Source organism: Gymnodraco acuticeps, unplaced genomic scaffold (assembly GCF_902827175.1).
Source record: "Gymnodraco acuticeps unplaced genomic scaffold, fGymAcu1.1, whole genome shotgun sequence".
Classification (NCBI taxonomy): domain Eukaryota; kingdom Metazoa; phylum Chordata; class Actinopteri; order Perciformes; family Bathydraconidae; genus Gymnodraco; species Gymnodraco acuticeps.
The window spans coordinates 22,501-39,351 of record NW_022991014.1 but is presented as its reverse complement, the minus strand read 5'-3'; the positions used below and the strand labels follow the sequence as shown (position 1 = coordinate 39,351).

General features: G+C 39.8%; 2 protein-coding genes across 13 annotated transcripts in view; one reads left to right on the top strand and one right to left on the bottom strand.

The window, feature by feature from the left end:
- The window catches only part of LOC117559469 (complement C3-like), a 51,496-nt gene extending 41,886 nt beyond the window's left edge, over positions 1-9,610 (top strand). For both annotated transcript variants that reach the window (XM_034236245.1, XM_034236244.1), the window contains exons 38-44: positions 609-698; positions 2,203-2,308; positions 2,701-2,790; positions 2,878-2,961; positions 4,577-4,657; positions 5,190-5,337; positions 8,919-9,610. In XM_034236245.1, coding sequence (XP_034092136.1) covers positions 609-698; positions 2,203-2,308; positions 2,701-2,790; positions 2,878-2,961; positions 4,577-4,657; positions 5,190-5,337; positions 8,919-9,063 — 744 coding nt within the window. In that variant the 3' untranslated portion in view covers positions 9,064-9,610. The remainder of the gene's footprint in view (positions 1-608; positions 699-2,202; positions 2,309-2,700; positions 2,791-2,877; positions 2,962-4,576; positions 4,658-5,189; positions 5,338-8,918) is intronic.
- Positions 9,257-16,851, bottom strand: part of LOC117559470 (B-cell receptor CD22-like) — a 29,405-nt gene continuing 21,810 nt past the window's right edge. For 5 of the 11 annotated variants that reach the window (XM_034236250.1, XM_034236248.1, XM_034236255.1 and 2 more), the window contains 9 exons: positions 15,791-16,015; positions 15,395-15,664; positions 14,958-15,218; positions 14,542-14,802; positions 11,539-11,620; positions 10,872-10,926; positions 10,552-10,623; positions 10,311-10,435; positions 9,257-10,123 (listed from right to left, as the gene is read on the bottom strand). In XM_034236250.1, the coding sequence (XP_034092141.1) occupies positions 10,027-10,123; positions 10,311-10,435; positions 10,552-10,623; positions 10,872-10,926; positions 11,539-11,620; positions 14,542-14,802; positions 14,958-15,218; positions 15,395-15,664; positions 15,791-16,015 (1,448 nt within the window). In that variant the 3' untranslated portion in view covers positions 9,257-10,026. The remainder of the gene's footprint in view (positions 10,124-10,310; positions 10,436-10,551; positions 10,624-10,871; positions 10,927-11,538; positions 11,621-14,541; positions 14,803-14,957; positions 15,219-15,394; positions 15,665-15,790; positions 16,016-16,851) is intronic. The other 6 variants (XM_034236251.1, XM_034236256.1, XM_034236252.1 and 3 more) reach the window with 4 other exon arrangements.

The window sequence follows — 16,851 nt, the reverse complement described above, 5'->3', positions numbered from 1 at the left end:
CGCTGTCTATGGATGTCTTTGTCATCTGTGAGATCATTCGAAATATAATGACCAAGGTACTTGATCTCACTGCACACAAGAAGAATGTTGCTACTGAGAATACAATGAGGAAATACAGCCTTTTTATCCTCTTTACTTCGTACAATCATGATGCTACTCTTCTTGGCGTTATACTTAATATTCAAATCAATGCCATACTGGGAACAAGTCCTCAGAAGCTGTTGTAAGCCAGCACTGCACGGGGAGAAGATGATACTTTTAATACTTTCAATGCAGAGTTGTTTGCTTATAACTTTGAAAAACATGAAGTGATGTTTCTGACATGAATAGTAATCTCCCATGTTCACAAGACACCATGTACGTACGAACATAGTTAGTTTGAATGGTTATTTATTACATTTATGTTACTGGTCAGTCATTCTTGGGGTTATTTACATGTGTTAACTCACAGATAACAGAGGATACATTTGAAGGTGAAACATGTCACTTGATGGTGCAGTACATACAATGTTTCAGAGCAAAATCTCAATCAATCCCTTTAAGAAGATAATACGTGATAATATGAGAGGCCTGGTTTTCTAACTCTAACTCTGTGTGTTTTTGTCCAGTTGTCAAACTCCGTGGACCATTACATCAATGACTTCAAGATCGTTGATAACCTGAGTGACAGAGGCTCTCTGATCCTCCACCTGTTCAAGGTTTGTTTGCAAAGAGAGAGAGTTTTTGCACATTTAAAACTGTCCTCCCATAAAAACATGTCAATAATAACAATATGTGATTCCAAGAAGCAGGTAACTGAATCGTCTGGATAATGTTGCTTAGTTAAACCCAGAGGAAGTCGTTTATACAGAACTTTAGATTTGAGGAAATTCAATATTTTACACAGCACAAAAACACTTTTCTCTTTAAGTCAGTTTTTGCATCAGTACATTTCAATTTGTGTGTGCCCTTTCTTAGAAGCAGGTTTACTAAGTTATCTGGATAATTAAAACCCAAAGGAAGTTATTATTACATTACATTACATTACATTACATTACATTGCATTAGCTGACGCTTTTATCCAAAGCGACTTACAATAAGTACATTCGACCAGGAAGACACAACCTTGAAGAAAACAGAATCATATAAGTACATCAGGTTTCATAGAGCCAAACATTTCAAGTGCTACTCAACTGGCTTTAGGTAATCCAGTCCTTTATTGGTATATAAGTGCTTTGTTAATAGTTCTAATCGCTCGAAGTGGAGTCGAAAGAGATGAGTTTTCAGTCTGCGCCGGAAGGATGTGTAAGCCATCTGCTGTCCTGATGTCAATGGGGAGCTCATTCCACCATCTTGGAGCCAGGACAGCAAACCCACGTGTTTTTGCTGATGGGAACTTGGGTCCCCCTCGCAGCGAGGGCGCAACGAGTCGTTTGGCTGATGCAGAGCGTAGTGCACGCGCTGGGGTGTACGGTTTAACCATGTCCTGGATGTAGGAAGGGCCAGATCCATTCGCAGCATGGTAAGCAAGTACCAGTGTCTTGAAGTGGATTCTAGCAGTTACCGGAAGCCAGTGAAGGGAGCGGAGGAGCGGAGTGGTGTGGGAGAATTTAGGAAGGTTGAAGACCAGACGAGCCGCTGCATTCTGGATGAGCTGCAGAGGTCGGATGGCACATGCAGGTAGACCAGCCAGGAGGGAGTTGCAGTAGTCTAGGCGTGAGATGACGAGAGCCTGGACCAGAACCTGAGTCGCTTTCTGGGTCAGCTTGGGACGTATCCTCCTGATGTTGTAAAGCGTGTATCTGCAGCAACGGGTTGTAGCAGCGATGTTTGCAGTGAAGGACAGGTTGTTATCTAGGGTCACACCCAGATTCCTTGCAGTCTGAGTCGGGGAAACAACTGAGGTGCCGATGTTGATTGTTAGGTCAAGAGTGGGACAATTTTTTCCCGGGAGGTAGAGCAGCTCAGTCTTGTCAAGGTTGAGCTTGAGGTGGTGAGCAGACATCCATTGAGAGATGTCTGCTAGACAAGCAGAGATGCGTGCGACGACCTGGGTCTTAGACAGTATTAGAACTGTAGACGGATCTGTTATACCGAAAAGTCAGTAAATCAGCTCTTTGGGGGTCCATATGTTGGAACTGAAGCTTGCTAACTTGTCTGTAATGTTTGTTTATCTTCTCTGTTGCACTAAATGATCTTTATCCTCCTCTCTCCTCGTGTCAGGTGTCTCACAAAGAGCCAGAGATCCTGATCTTCAGGCTGCAGCAGAGGTTCAAAGTGGGCCTCCTGCAGCCGTCCTCCGTCACCGTCTACGAGTATTACAACCCAGGTAACATCCTGACCAGCACAGATTACATCCAACTACTGCAGAACTCAGAATACATCCTCTGTTCTTTCAGACATCCATTTTATAAGATTTTTGAATCTATAAAGTTATTGCACATTTTGGAATGTAAATAAAACACAATATGTGCCTGTGAAACTTAGTGAGGCAGCATACCACTTAGAAAACTCACGTTAAGTACAAATGCAATACTTGAATTAATGTACTTTCATCATCTTGTCAACTTCCAATGCATGTGAAAAGTTTTAGACCAAAGAAAATGCCACATATTGACTATGTAGACAATGCTCAGTATATTAATTTTAAATGATCAATTCAAAGTGAATATTGCATCTCTCAGTTTGATGCTGACAGGCTGTGTCTCTGCTCTCTCTCAGATCACCGCTGCACTCACACCTACACTCCCAGGGAGGACCGAGAGGAGCTCACTCAGATCTGCAGAGACAACGTCTGCCGCTGCACACAGGGTGAAGTGTGCACGAGTCTGCAACACGGTGTCAGATCCTGTGTGTGTTCATGGTGTGTGTATGTTTTAATTTGCTCATAATCTCCAGGTGACTGCTGCATCCCGAAGAGCGAAAGTGAAAGCTTCCTGAACAACGAAAGAGAGACGTTTGCATGCACGACTCTACACCACGGTGAGATACACTGTCACACGTTTGCAACTTTGACACACACACACACACACACACACACACACACACACACACACACACACACACACACACACACACACACACACACACCCATACCATGTATACACCACTTCAGGGGACATTACATTGACTTACATGCGTTTCCTGGAGACTTATCCTAACCTTAACCATAACCAACACATGCCTAACCCTAACCCTAACCCTAACCCTTACCCTAACCCTTACCCTAATCCTAAACCTAACCAAGTCTTCACCCTAAAATTAATGATTCCCCTTATGGGGACCTCCATTTTGTCCCCATAAGGGAGGCGAGTCCCCACACGTGACTGTGTAAACAGATGTAGGTCCCCACAAGTATAGTAATGCTAGACCACACACACACACACACACACACACACACACACACACACACACACACACACACACACACACACACACACACACACACACACACACACACACACACACAGGCACACGACTATGGTTAACATCGGTCACAACAAGTCTCAAGCCTCTACCTTCAAACACCAGTCAAAGCTTTTACAATATTCCAGATTGAGTGGCCAATATATATTTATATATGTATAAAAAGAATGCTGCATTAAACCTCAAAATGAAATGATCACCATAGCTTTTTGAAAGGGTTATTACTTCACCTATAATATGTTGTGTGAATCCTTAATATGATGTCTTGATTGATAGCAGAAACTTTAATTGTAGAATTATGTTTTACAAAATATAGTGAAAAAGAATCAATAGTAATCTTAAATAGTTTTACACATTTGGCTAATAGCTCTTGAGTAGTTGAAGGCTGAATCCAGCACATCTATAGGTCAAAAATAATATAAAATTAAATGATTGAAACTATCAAGCCGCACATTTGTAGTTATTTTTTGGCTGGTAGAATTTGTTGCAGAAATTATAATAGGTTTTGATATGTATATATAAATAGACATTCCCGTTTTACCTTTCTTAGTAAGGCTATTTTTTGTAGACATGAAAGTTTTGACCCCACCAAAACATTATTACTAATCCTCTCTAAACCATGAACATAACCAACAAGAAATTACACGTGCACTGGAAAAAATGCTGCTCCAAAAAAAAGTTAAACAATAATGAAAACAAGTCGTTTTCACTTGGAATACGTTCAAAGATCTGCCAATAGAACAAGTGAACATGTGCTTGGTAAGATTTCTTGAAATAAGAAAAAATGTGGTTTAGATGTTTAGATGTTTAGATGTGGTTTAGAAAAACCACATCTTGTAATTATCTGGGAGAACTCATTTTGAACTATATTTGACCAGAATCAGGAAATGTTGTGTTAAGCTGCAAATACTCAAAAGTGTTCAGTTTTCTGATGTTAGTGAGTTTCTAATAAATATGTAAAGAAATATGTGTTTAATCTGAGATACAACTCTTTTGTTTTGACTGAACAAGATGAATGCATTGTCTAAAAACAAGACCCGATATCTCAGTGCAGTGTTACTTCTCAAGTTATTGTGTCTTATATCAGGTGGAGAGACATATTCTGACTAGATATTAGACACATATACTTGGCAAGATTTCGAGTTTTTGTAGTGTGTTTCTTGTGCTTCAGTTTTCCAGGTGAAGGTGCTGAGTGTGACTCAGAGTTACTACGACAAATACGAGATGGAGATCACACAAGTTATCAAGCTGGGTGAGTCTGGTTTATGGTTAACAGCTTGTATGTCAAATGAAGGTAAAGTAAGATAATAATTGCCCCAGTACAAGATATCTACCAAGTAAAATACTTTCATGGAATACTTCACCTACAAAACACATTTGTATATCAGTCGCTCTCCCTTAGTTACTTTGAATTCTTGAAATAACCAGAGAACAGTCTGAATGTCTTAAAATAAATGGGGAATGTGTTTGCTATCTCTGAAATAAATCAAGCTTTATGATCAAATTCTCATTTATATTCTCACTACTTACCGAACATGTGCATTTTCATACATCCCAGTTATTAAATCCAACAAAACGTTTCTTCTAATACCATTTTTCAATAGTTTGTTAACTTTGAAAGGTTATTTTCTGCTGTATTCCAACATTCAGAGGAGAATTCCTATTGGCTTTTTTGTCAAAGGAAAAATGGCAAGCTTCCGAGTCGGCCTACAAAAATACGTCATCACTCCACCTCTCTATAATGCCTCTGTACATAAACTGAACCTCTTCCTCCTTCCCTCTAGGAGTGGAGTCTGGGGTGGAGGTGGGTCAGAAGAGGGTCTTCATGTCACACGGAGGCTGCAGAGATGACCTGAACCTGCAGCAGGGCTCCCAGTACCTCATCATGGGGCCCAAAGTGGACCAGTGGAACATCGACACTGACACCAACAGGTCAGCAACTAAAGGATTAGTGATGTTACGTTCGCAAACGATCCGATTCTTTTGAACGGCTCTTTTGGTACGAATGAAGGGAACCGAGTCGTACTTGGTGAGAGCCGTTCTTTTTATCGTTGGTTCACTCCCTGCCATAAATCCACTCGCCTGTACGGGAACTTGCTTTCCTGAATGCACATTTGCCATAGATGATGGCATAACGCGTGCTGCTTGAGTAGTAGTTTGGCTGGCTGAGAGATGTAGCAAGTTATACATTTTCTGTGAGTAAAAGTAGATTTCTGGCAATACAGTCAATCATTATCCTGGTGATAATTTCGCAGATAAACCTATTAACTCCGCCCTCTTAAAAAAAAACTGCTCTTTTGAACGGCTCTCGGAAAGGAACGGAGTCATAAGATCCGGCTCCCTTCAAAGAGCCGTAATTCCCATCACTATAAAGGATAAATAGACTCGATACATGAAATATGTTGAGTTCTTGGTTGATTCTAGGAGTTTAAGTTTACTAATGGTACAACAGAGGGTTGGAGGTTCATGCAAACTGTATAAGGTACCAAAGAAGTACAAGTGGCAAGCTTGCAGACGGACTGTAGGCTCTTCTGTAGAACTAAACATTATACCAGTATGCCAACATATTAAAAGTCATGCCATCCTGAAAATCTAACTCAATTAATTAACAGGTAAACCTACTGGCAGCCATGTTTGTTTGCCCATATAAGGGGTAGAGTCAAACTCTTTAAATAGTCCCTTTGTTTTTATTTCCCATACAATCCATCAAGATTTAAGTTATTTATTAAAACAATTACAGAGAGACAATTCACATTTTAGCTGTGGGTCTTTTTTCAACAATGCTCAATGAAAATGTATAAAAAAGAAAATAGTGTAAGTAAAACAAAATTAGATAAGACATCCTGAAATGAAGACGTAGGGATAGCCTACATAAAAACAATGATTTTTGGTAGGAACAGTAATTGCAAATGAATTAACTCTAAGGTAAACCTTTACTATATGCTTAATCCAAATTATAAATATGTACACAGAAGTGACAACAGTTTGGAAAACAGTTTAACGAAAGTATATAATGGTAAAAGGGCAGTTTAAAGTGCCATTAGTGAAACTGCAGTGTATTTAATCGTTTATTTGAATCGGGACAGTTTACATTGATGAACACTTTAAAACAAAATAATGCTTACAAGTCTAAATGAGCCGTATATTAGCTTTGAGCTAATTTCCATCCGTAGGTCCGTCACATACAACATTTAAGAACATGACATTTATATACATAACAAAAATAAATACATGATATGCAGAAAGAGCATGAGCAGCATACAAGCATTCAACACATGGCAGTACAATGTAGCAGCTACGACATATAGAGTGCAAGATAAGATAAAAGTGCTACCTAAAGTGCAAGAGGAGATGCCCCTGTGTTAAAGTGCATTTAGCGGTGATTGCACATCTGTTCGTTTCTCAACCATTCTTTGAGCTGACCTTTGAAGCTATTGAGAGAGGGACGATCCCGTATCTGAGTTGGGAGGCTGTTCCACAAAGAGCTGTCTTTAACAGAGAGGACATTTTGTCCACAAGTGGTCCGTCTGCGGTGGACTTCGCAGTCTCCTCTGGTTTCTGACCTAGTGCAGCGTCCAGTGTGTGTTTTGTAGATGAATTCCCCTAAGAGGGGGGGGGGGGGCAGTCCATGTAAACATTTATAAAAAAAGCACATACTTTTAAAAGACTTAAAATGGTCAAAACTCAATAAATTGTGTTTCTCAAGGATGGTGCAGAGGTGGTATGAATGTGGCTTTCTGTCAAACACCTTGATAGCTCTCTTGTACAGCTGTTCTATGGGTTTCAGGTTTGTGGCTCAAGCAAACGACCAGTTTGTCAAACAGTATTCAATGTGGGATAGAATCAGTGGAGGTGTGACTTTGCAGCATTGACAGTTAAGAAAGGTCTAATTTGTTTAAAATGTTGCAAGTTGAATTTAATGGTATTGGATACTTTCTTAATATGTTTCTTAAAAGTCAAGTTCCAGTCCAGTATGACTCCAAGATACTTGAAGTGGGGGACTAGTTCTATTTCTGCTCCGTTTAACAACACATTGGATCCTTCGATTTTGACTGGTCGTTTACTGAACATCATGCAGACTGTTGTTTTTGCATTTAACTGTAAGCTAATGTTGTTCAGCCAGAGGTGAACCTTGTCCAAAGCATTTGAGAGACAGGATGAGATCATTTCAGTGTTTTTCCCGTGTACAAAGATGACCGCATCATCGGCATACATTTGCACATTCAACTCAGGACATACATTAGGCAAGTCATTAATGTACAGAGAAAACAGTAATGGTCCAAGAATGGAACCTTGTGGAACCCCAACAGGGTTCACAAGGTCGGGGGATTTGGCTCCGTGGACCAAAACACACTGTTTTCTGTTCGATAAGTAAGATTTAACCCAATGTATTGAATCTGCCGAAAAATTGAAATGAGTCAGCTTTGTAAGGAGCACTTGGTGGTCAACTGTGTCAAAAGCCTTCCTGAGATCAAGGAAGACTGCACATATGGGCTCGTGTCCAACATACATTTAACCTTTTCCACAAAGACACAGTTAGTGGAGTGGTGAGCACGAAAACCAAACTGCATGTGGAGCGAAACCTTTATCTAACTGTTTGGTGATTAGTTTTGACGCCCATTTCTCAGCTACCTTAGAGACACAGGGGAGGATGCTGATTGGTCTGTAATTGGGCATCATTGCCTTATCCCCAGATTTAAAAATCGGTGTCACCGTGGCCACCTTCCAGGATGATGGAAGTTCCTTCGTGCTGATATTGATTTAGTAGCATAGTAATTGGTTTACTACTAGACACATACAAGTTATTCTGAAGAAGGGCGCAGATACAAAATAAAACCTGTGAACTCGTCTCCTTCCTCCCCGTCCGTCAGGTTCATCTACAAAATATTTAGGATCAGTATAATTGTATTGATCGGAAATCTGCCTTTCATTCAGCACTGAAACACATGAGCACATACTAGTGTATTAAGCTCACACAGACTGTTTTCTGAACATATAGGTTCACCTGCTGGATTCAAAACAGAACACATGAACCAAAGAAAGTGAAAACCATAAAGCAGATTCAGGCAGTAGTCGTATATATTCACACTTAAAGTATGAGCCTAGAGAACAGTACAGCTTTAAGAGAAGATCCTTTAACAACAAACACTATATGATCTTTTGTAATCTGCTAGTTGTAGAAATGTAACAGTAATCTGATTACATCTCTTTTCATGTAATTGTAAGAGAATACAGTTAATTTATTTTTGTATCCCGATTATCCCGTTAAAATCAATCCGTTACTCCCCAAGCCTGCTCAGACATTACAAAACATTTCATACATTTCCTGGTAGAGTTTTAGGTTTTAAGGTCAAATATTTAGGGGTGTGTTTCAGACTGTCTTCTAACAATGGTCATACATGAGCTATTTGTAGCAGATCATTTCCCAATTTCTTGCACATCTTCTAACTTCAAGCTCAAGGAGTAAAACGACTAAACTGTGTGAACTCGTCTCCTTCCTCCCTGTCCGTCAGGTTCATCTACATGTTGGGGAAGGACACCTGGGTGGAGCGCTGGCCGACCCCTGCAGAGTGCTCCAGCAGTCCTGAACTACAAGCTAAATGCAAGAGCCTCCATGATACTGCAGAGGAACTGTCTGTCAACGCCTGCAGGCTGTAGAGCTGTGTGAGAGGCAGCTGCACACCTTTAACTGCACGCATGAGGAAGCAAAGATCATTTTAGGGCCTGTAGAAAAGGGATTGAATAACATGTTTGTTTTTCAAAATGTAAACAAATAACTGTAGGTGCAGTTGTCATAAAAGTAAAGACTTAATACGACTAGCTGCCACACATTAATAAAACACCAAACAGCTTCATTATTATAGCTTTTATTCAATGGTTTATTTTACAAAACAAATGAGTATGCCTAACATAACAAGAGCTCAAATAAAACGTACTGTTGCCAAAGGTTTTATAAGTACAACATGATATAGCAAAACACATTGGTCTGTATAGTCTTCATTTCAAATTGAAATTGTCTCATGTTTTACAAGTTAACAAGTTAACAAGTTAACAAGTTAGTTAAATTGCTATATTTTTGGTAAAATGGAAAGTAAAAACTATTGTGGTGTCTCTTATTCCCTTTGAATGATGACATGTAGAGTCGTATCTATCTACTCCATGCTTAAACACCAATACAGAGAACAAATAAAAGGTTTAAAAAGTGTGTCCTTGATTCTGTACATTTCATTAAATAGGCAATTTCATATACATTATGTTTACAATAAAAGGCATTACATAAGCTACATAGTCATTAGAGCCAATGCTCAAACACAACAACAAGCTAAAGTCATATGTTTGTCTCAGAAAGAAACATCTCATTCATAATGAATCTCTTGAAAAGCTTTTAAGCACATTAAGCACCAGCACCTCTTTTAATCTGCTCTGATTGGTTGGCTGGCAGGCTCTTTTGTGATTGGTCAACTGCTTCGAGATGTCCCGCCCCTTAGCCTATCATGTACAATGTGTTGAAGCGCTAGCTGATCGAAGAGTGTTCCACAGGGATGTCACTATTTTCCAGAATTATTTACATGCACACAAACCTATAGAACTACAGTGAAGGGAAAACCCAATAGGGTCCCTTTAATAAAAATGATGGGCTGCAGATTCATGCTGTGTCCTGGTTTTGTTGATTGTGCTGTACAATGCAGTTGAGTCCTCCGTGGCAGACATCTGACTTCTGTTTTTCACAGAGAAACATTTATTTAGAAGTGTTCCAGATTAGATATTCTACATATGGCCAAACAGTGGTTGTAAAACACATAAAATCACATCAGGCAGATGCAAAAGTGAACAGGTGTTGATTTTATTCCAAGTAATGTCAACGTTAAACTCAGGGTAATGTTCCCGTGAGAGCATCTACTCACCTCGGGGCAGCGCTGTTAAATTGGACCTCAGCGTACACAACACTATCCTCGATGTTGGAGGAGAGAGGATCCGACTGGTTTTTGGAGAACTGGACACTGGCATAGAGAAGCTCCTCCGGAGGACTCTGAAGGGCAGATATTGCATAGACAAGATTACCGAAAGGTGTTTGGGTCTGTGTTGCGAGGGAATATGTGAAGGTTAAGAATATCCAATGTTCCCTAAAACAATCTTGAAGTTTACTTGAAGCTCTGTCTTGGAGCGGCAGTAGCTCAGTGTGTAGGCCTGGGAACGGAACAATTGCTGATTCAAGTCCTGATTGGACCAAAAACACTTTGAATGCATCTTTTAAGGCATAAAGAGTTTTATACAACAAACACAGCAGCATAACAGCAACACTGTACACTAAAAGTGCAGTAAAAAGAGCAATCAAACATCTACAGGAAACATGATTAATGCACATATTACCAGTAATCAGTAGTGCAAAAATATATATATATATATATATCTGAACTGAACTGTTGAAACCTTTTTTGCTTTTGTTGATTATTATTCCTTCTCACCTGTTTGCTGTGTGGCTCTCCGGGCTCAGATGATCGCTTGGCAGATTTCTTCTTCCTGGTTAGAAGAATAACACATTGAAGTTTTAGCACTGTGCTAAACTGATTAATGAAGACAATATTTGTCATGGTACTTGGTCATTATCCTTTCCTAATAACACCATGCAGTCAAATATCCAAGATAATTGCTGACTTCTGGAAAGCACTAAATTATACAAACACACAAGTTTGAACTATTTCATGGTGTTCCTGACTGTGGGACCTGTTTTCATAAAAGACACTCAGACTCATTGTTACATTTCAAGACCAAAGGCTTTTCTGCTTTCACATTCCCACACATCTAACCCTCCATCTTGCGGTATTACATTACATTTCACTTGTTAGATGCTTTTATCTAAAGCGACATACATACTCTCAATACTGTGGAAAATCCCCACGACATGTTGACTGCAGTGGGAGTTGACCCTAACTAATCTTTAATAGGATATGACGATCACATTTCTGAAAATTCAGTCTGACAGTGAGTTTGAAGAAGAGGAAGATATTGAGATGAGAGATTTACAGTGTTGTCCTAATTTACATATTTGATTGTCCAATATTATCAAAATATCCAGCATACCGTGTTTAGTGCTTTCACTAAACATTACCTGAATGAAAGTGGACTGCTTACCTGATCAGTAAAAAGATAGAGAGGAGGATGACTGCCAGGACAACAGCAGTGGTGATTCCAGCAGCTCTAGATGTCCATGCTCCTATGACAAGACGAAAAAAACACAAAAAGCATTTATTAAAGCTTGTATGAATATAATATGAAAAGAAAAACCTAGATCTTACCATTCAATACATTTTCAAAAAATATTGATCATGATCAGAAACAGCTCAGAAAAAACTTTTTTGTTTGTGTATTTTCAATACATTCAAAAGATTCAAGAGACCTGAGGTGCGTGTGAATTATTTTGAAATGATAAATAAAAAATAATATTAAATGTGTCAAAGTTGCAATCGGACACAATATAAAAAACAAGTGAAGAGGTTAGTTGGCTTTCCAAGTTTACTCCAACAAGACCCAGACAAAGTTAATTGTCAGTATCCTGCTCTTATAATTTTGTTTCCTGTTTCTGTTTTGTCTTAGTGTTTTCCCGCCTGTGTAATTGTCCGCCCCGCCCTGATTCTTTCCAGGTATGTGATCTTCTTGCTGCTCTTGTGTTTTTTTCCTGCCATCTCCAGCTTTGTCTTGTCGGTGTGATTAGTCCTGTATACATGGGCAATAAGCAATCTGTATGTAAAAAACCACCTGTATGTAAATTGTAAATAAGCCATCTGTATGTCAAATATGTCTTAAATGATATGATGAATTGGAAATGGGGGACCCTGATGTAAACAAGACGAAAGTCTTTCTCTGGTCTGCATCCCCTTAACAATTGTATGTTTTGAGCTGTACTGTACCCAATATACAAGCTGTTAATAAACTTTTCAATCAATCAATCAATCAATGGGCGGCGCCAGGATTTTTTTGCTGCAGTAGCTTTGCAGTTGCTATATTACATTACATTTAGCTGACGCTTTTCTCCAAAGCGACTTACAATAAGTACATTCGACCAGGAAGACACAACCTTGAAGAAAACAGAATCATATAAGTACATCAGGTTTCATAGAGCCAAACATTTCAAGTGCTACTCAACTGGCTTTAGGTAAGCCAGTCCTTTATTAGTATAAAAGTGCTTCGTTAATAGTTCTATCGCTCGAGGTGGAGTCGAAAGAGATGAGTTTTCAGTTTGCGCCGGAAGATGTGCAAGCTATCTGCTGTCCTGATGTCAATGGGGAGCTCATTCCACCATCTTGGAGCCAGGACAGCAAACCCACGTGTATTCGCCGATGGGAACTTGGGTCTATATGACAGCACGGCGTTGCTAGTTAATTTTCAAAATAAATAAACAAACAATACCAGTGGGCCAAGCACGAGCCTGTTCATATTGTAGCGTTCACCGCTATTCAAGATCACAGATCACGAGCCTTCAATGTCGAAAACGTTCTCTTTATTTTCTGGTATTGACGGCCACAGCCACGCCTTACAGAACCAATCAATAGTATAACACTAACCCCACACTCGAACACAACTCCTACCGTCTCGTACTCCCTCCACACACACCCACACACCCACACACCGGAAAACGCACACACACACCTGGAAGGGGCGGTCTCTCCCTAACTCCCACCAACAACATTGCCTAAATAACTTTACAAATGTACTAAAACTGTGCACATCTGACAACTGAAATAACTATTTACTTGGACACGCTACAATATTATCCTTAATATTTACATTAAAAACATTCCTTTGACACTTATAACTACGGTGGCCCTGAAGTGCAAGACACCACAGCATTTCAGAAAACACTACAGCATTTCACAAAACACTACAGCATTTCACAAAACACCACAGCATTTCACAAAACGCTACAGCGTATATAACATTACTTTGCAAGGTAAGCACAACCAAAATAAGTTTGTAAAAGCAGAATTTGAACACTCTTTCTGTGCTCCTACAATATTTTTGTATAATACCATTACACCCTGAGCGTACAAGTAGCCTACACAATAGCGATCGTTCACTGTTTCAACTGGCATGCTGTGGCATTTCACACACACACACACACACACACACACACACACACACACACACACACACACACACACACACACACACACACACACACACACACACACACACACACACACACACACACACACACACACACACACACACACACACACACACACACACACACACACACACACACACACACACACACACACACACACACACACACACACACACAGCAGTGGTGAGGATTTCAGCCTGCCACTGACGTTCAACCAGAAAACATCAGCCGTTAGCCGTTAGCTGTTAACAGTTAGCACACAGAGCTCACATCTGTTCAGAAACTGGACAAAAGTTAAACAAGTACAAACCACAGACTGTCTGTGTCATGGCGAATACAGTCGCTGGTTTATTTATGTCTGTAGGCCGTTGTTGTGAGTGTGGACGGAGTAGGCCTATATACAACGTTAGCTTAGCCTGGTCGACCCGATCTTCATTCAGAAAACAAGCATTTTAAAAGTGTTTTCACCTGCCGTCTGTCTGCAGACTTGTCAAGCATTAATTCATGGTTTTTACTAACCGGTATCAGTATGTTGTTACTTCGGCATCATTTAGAAACGTGTATTACAATTTAATCACGGTAAAATATGTTCATTTTGTTGTAGTTGTAGCTCCCGAGCCAGCGCGTCTTGTTTGAATGATGCCAGTAAACACTGCTGGCAGCCGCGGTGAAACCATGGGTGAAACTCGAGCGATGGGAGCGAACAACGACCCCTGATAGATCTCGCGAGAATGTGTATAAATATAGATACATTTTCATAACAAAACAATGGGGTTGCTAAGCCGTTGCTAGGCCAATTGTTGGAGTTGCTATAGCAACTCCAAGCTACCCCCTGGCACCGCCCCTGCCTGTATATAGGCATTGCATTTTCCTTGGACCTTGAAATAACTTTGCTTATCTTAGAGTAGATGTGGTCTGAGCATTGGCAAGTGAAATATCCGTGCATTAGAAGGTGTTTTACGGTCTTTGCCGCATATTAGTTTGGTGCGTGTGAAGTGAATGAAACCTACCAGTCACAACAATCTGATGAAAGGTGGAGTTTTGACGTCCTATTTTGTTCTTGGCTCCACAGGAATAACTCCCACTGTGTTCAGCTCTGAAGTCAGTGATGGTGAAGATCTGTCCTGAAGCTTTTGGAGAGTCTTCATCCTCCTTGTACCAGGTGTAGTTAGCTGCTGGGTTAGCATCACTGCTACAGGTCAGAGTCACTGAACTGCCCTCCTCTATCTCAGCAGAGGGACTCACTGACACAGAGGGAGGCTTTGGAGCATCTGCAGGGACGATATTAGGAGATCGTTCATTTGTTTGTTATTAATAACAAACAAATGTACCAGACTCTATCTCCACAATGGCACAAAGCAACCAACGAATCCCTACTTATAAATACAGTGTTAGCATAAGAGGATTGCGGTTGTTAATTACTCACACAGAACATCTACAAATAGAGACGTAGAGTTGATCTCTCCAAATTGATTCCTAGACTTGCAGTAGTAGATCCCGCTGTCCTCAGAGCTGATGGAGGTGACATGATAACTTCCTTCTGCTCCCTGAAACAGTGTTTGGTTCTCCTTGTACCAGGTGTAGTCAGCTGCTGGGTTAGCATCACTGCTACAGGTCAGAGTCACTGAACTGCCCTCCTCTATCTCAGCAGAGGGACTCGCTGACACAGAGGGAGGCTTTGGAGAGTCTGGAGGAGAATAGTTTGCACGATTAATGAAAAATTGCACCCAGCTCACAACTACAAAAACATCTCTCCATCAAGGGTCTCAAAATTAGCAGAAATTGAAGTAAGTATGAGAATCCTGAAAGACCCTTTTCAAGTGATAAAAACATGACAATTATTGATAGACTGTATTTCCTCACATTTCACATCAACAGAGATCATGTCAGATGTCCGTTTCCCCAGCTCGTTCTCAGCTGTACAGTTATACTCTCCGGAGTCAGAAACCAGGATGGAGCTGAAGACAAGCTGTCGTTCTTTAGCGAGTGGATGAAGTTTCTGATTTCCATCCGTCTTGTACCAGGTGTAGTTAGCTGCTGGGTTAGCATCACTGCTACAGGTCAGAGTCACTGAACTGCCCTCCATGATTTCATCAGAAGGACTCACTGACACAACGGGAAACTTCAGAGCATCTGGATTAGAAAACAACAATTTTGTGAAGCAAATGTTAGATTCAAAGGAGGTTAATTCCTTAATGCGTCCCTGTTATGTCGTTCAATATAATTATGTTAGTTAATTACACCATGTAGCGAACTCACATATCAAAGGAGAGCTGTAATTCTCGTGTCCTTGCAAAGCGCAAGAGATGATGTCTCCAGGATAAAACTGGTCTTTATATAAAGGTCTTTCCTCTTTGATGATTTTCTTGTTGTTCTTGAACCAGACGTAGGAAACACCAGCTGGACTGCAGCTGCTGCGACACTTCAGCTCTGCATAGGTGTAAGCCTGGTGGACTGTTGATGTGATCACCTGCACCTGCAGAGCTGGATATGTTTAACATTACAAATACAAAGTGATAATCTTTAAGGTTGTAAGTGACATACTTTCAGACATCAGACATAACAAATATCAATCAACAACTTTATTAATCCCTCAAGGGGCAATTGGTTATAAACTGGTAAATATAAATCTAAAGTTATGATATGTACCACAAACAGAACTGGTTATGAAGGTTAGTTACGAGAATCATTCAAACTTTTGTTATGGTTTAATATAAACTTTAGTTGTAAGCATTTCTTTATATACTTTGCCAAGTGTTCACATGTTTTAAATCTTGAGGAGCTCAGCTATGAGCTAATCATGAGAACTTTTGTTTTGCAAACATTCTTTATTTTAGAAATGTTATAAGTAAATGAACAAGCTTGTGACTATTTCACTGTACATAGCATGCTTTAAGTATATTTAGATGATAATACATTGAAAAGCTATTTGCTAACCAAATAGCTATGCTAATAGCTTTCTTACTTGTTTTTAAGTAACAAATGAATGTTACTTGTAACAGAAAATGTTTACAATGTGGTGTTAATATTTTTGTCTTAAATACTGTACATAACTTGATTCTTCTTCCTCTGATTAATTGAGATAATGTTCCTAATAATCTACAGTGAGCTATTATTTCAAATAAACACTTAGCCAAAGCATTGTTATTAAAGCCTGGTAACCCAAAGGCTATCTTTATGTTCAATTGCATATTTGCACATTGCACATTTAACACTAGAACCGTCAACGGGTATTTCACCCGCAGCTGTGTTTTGATTGTATGTAACTTTTTTCAATAAAATATGAAAGTCTCCCAGTCCGTGACTTTTCATGAAAGTGT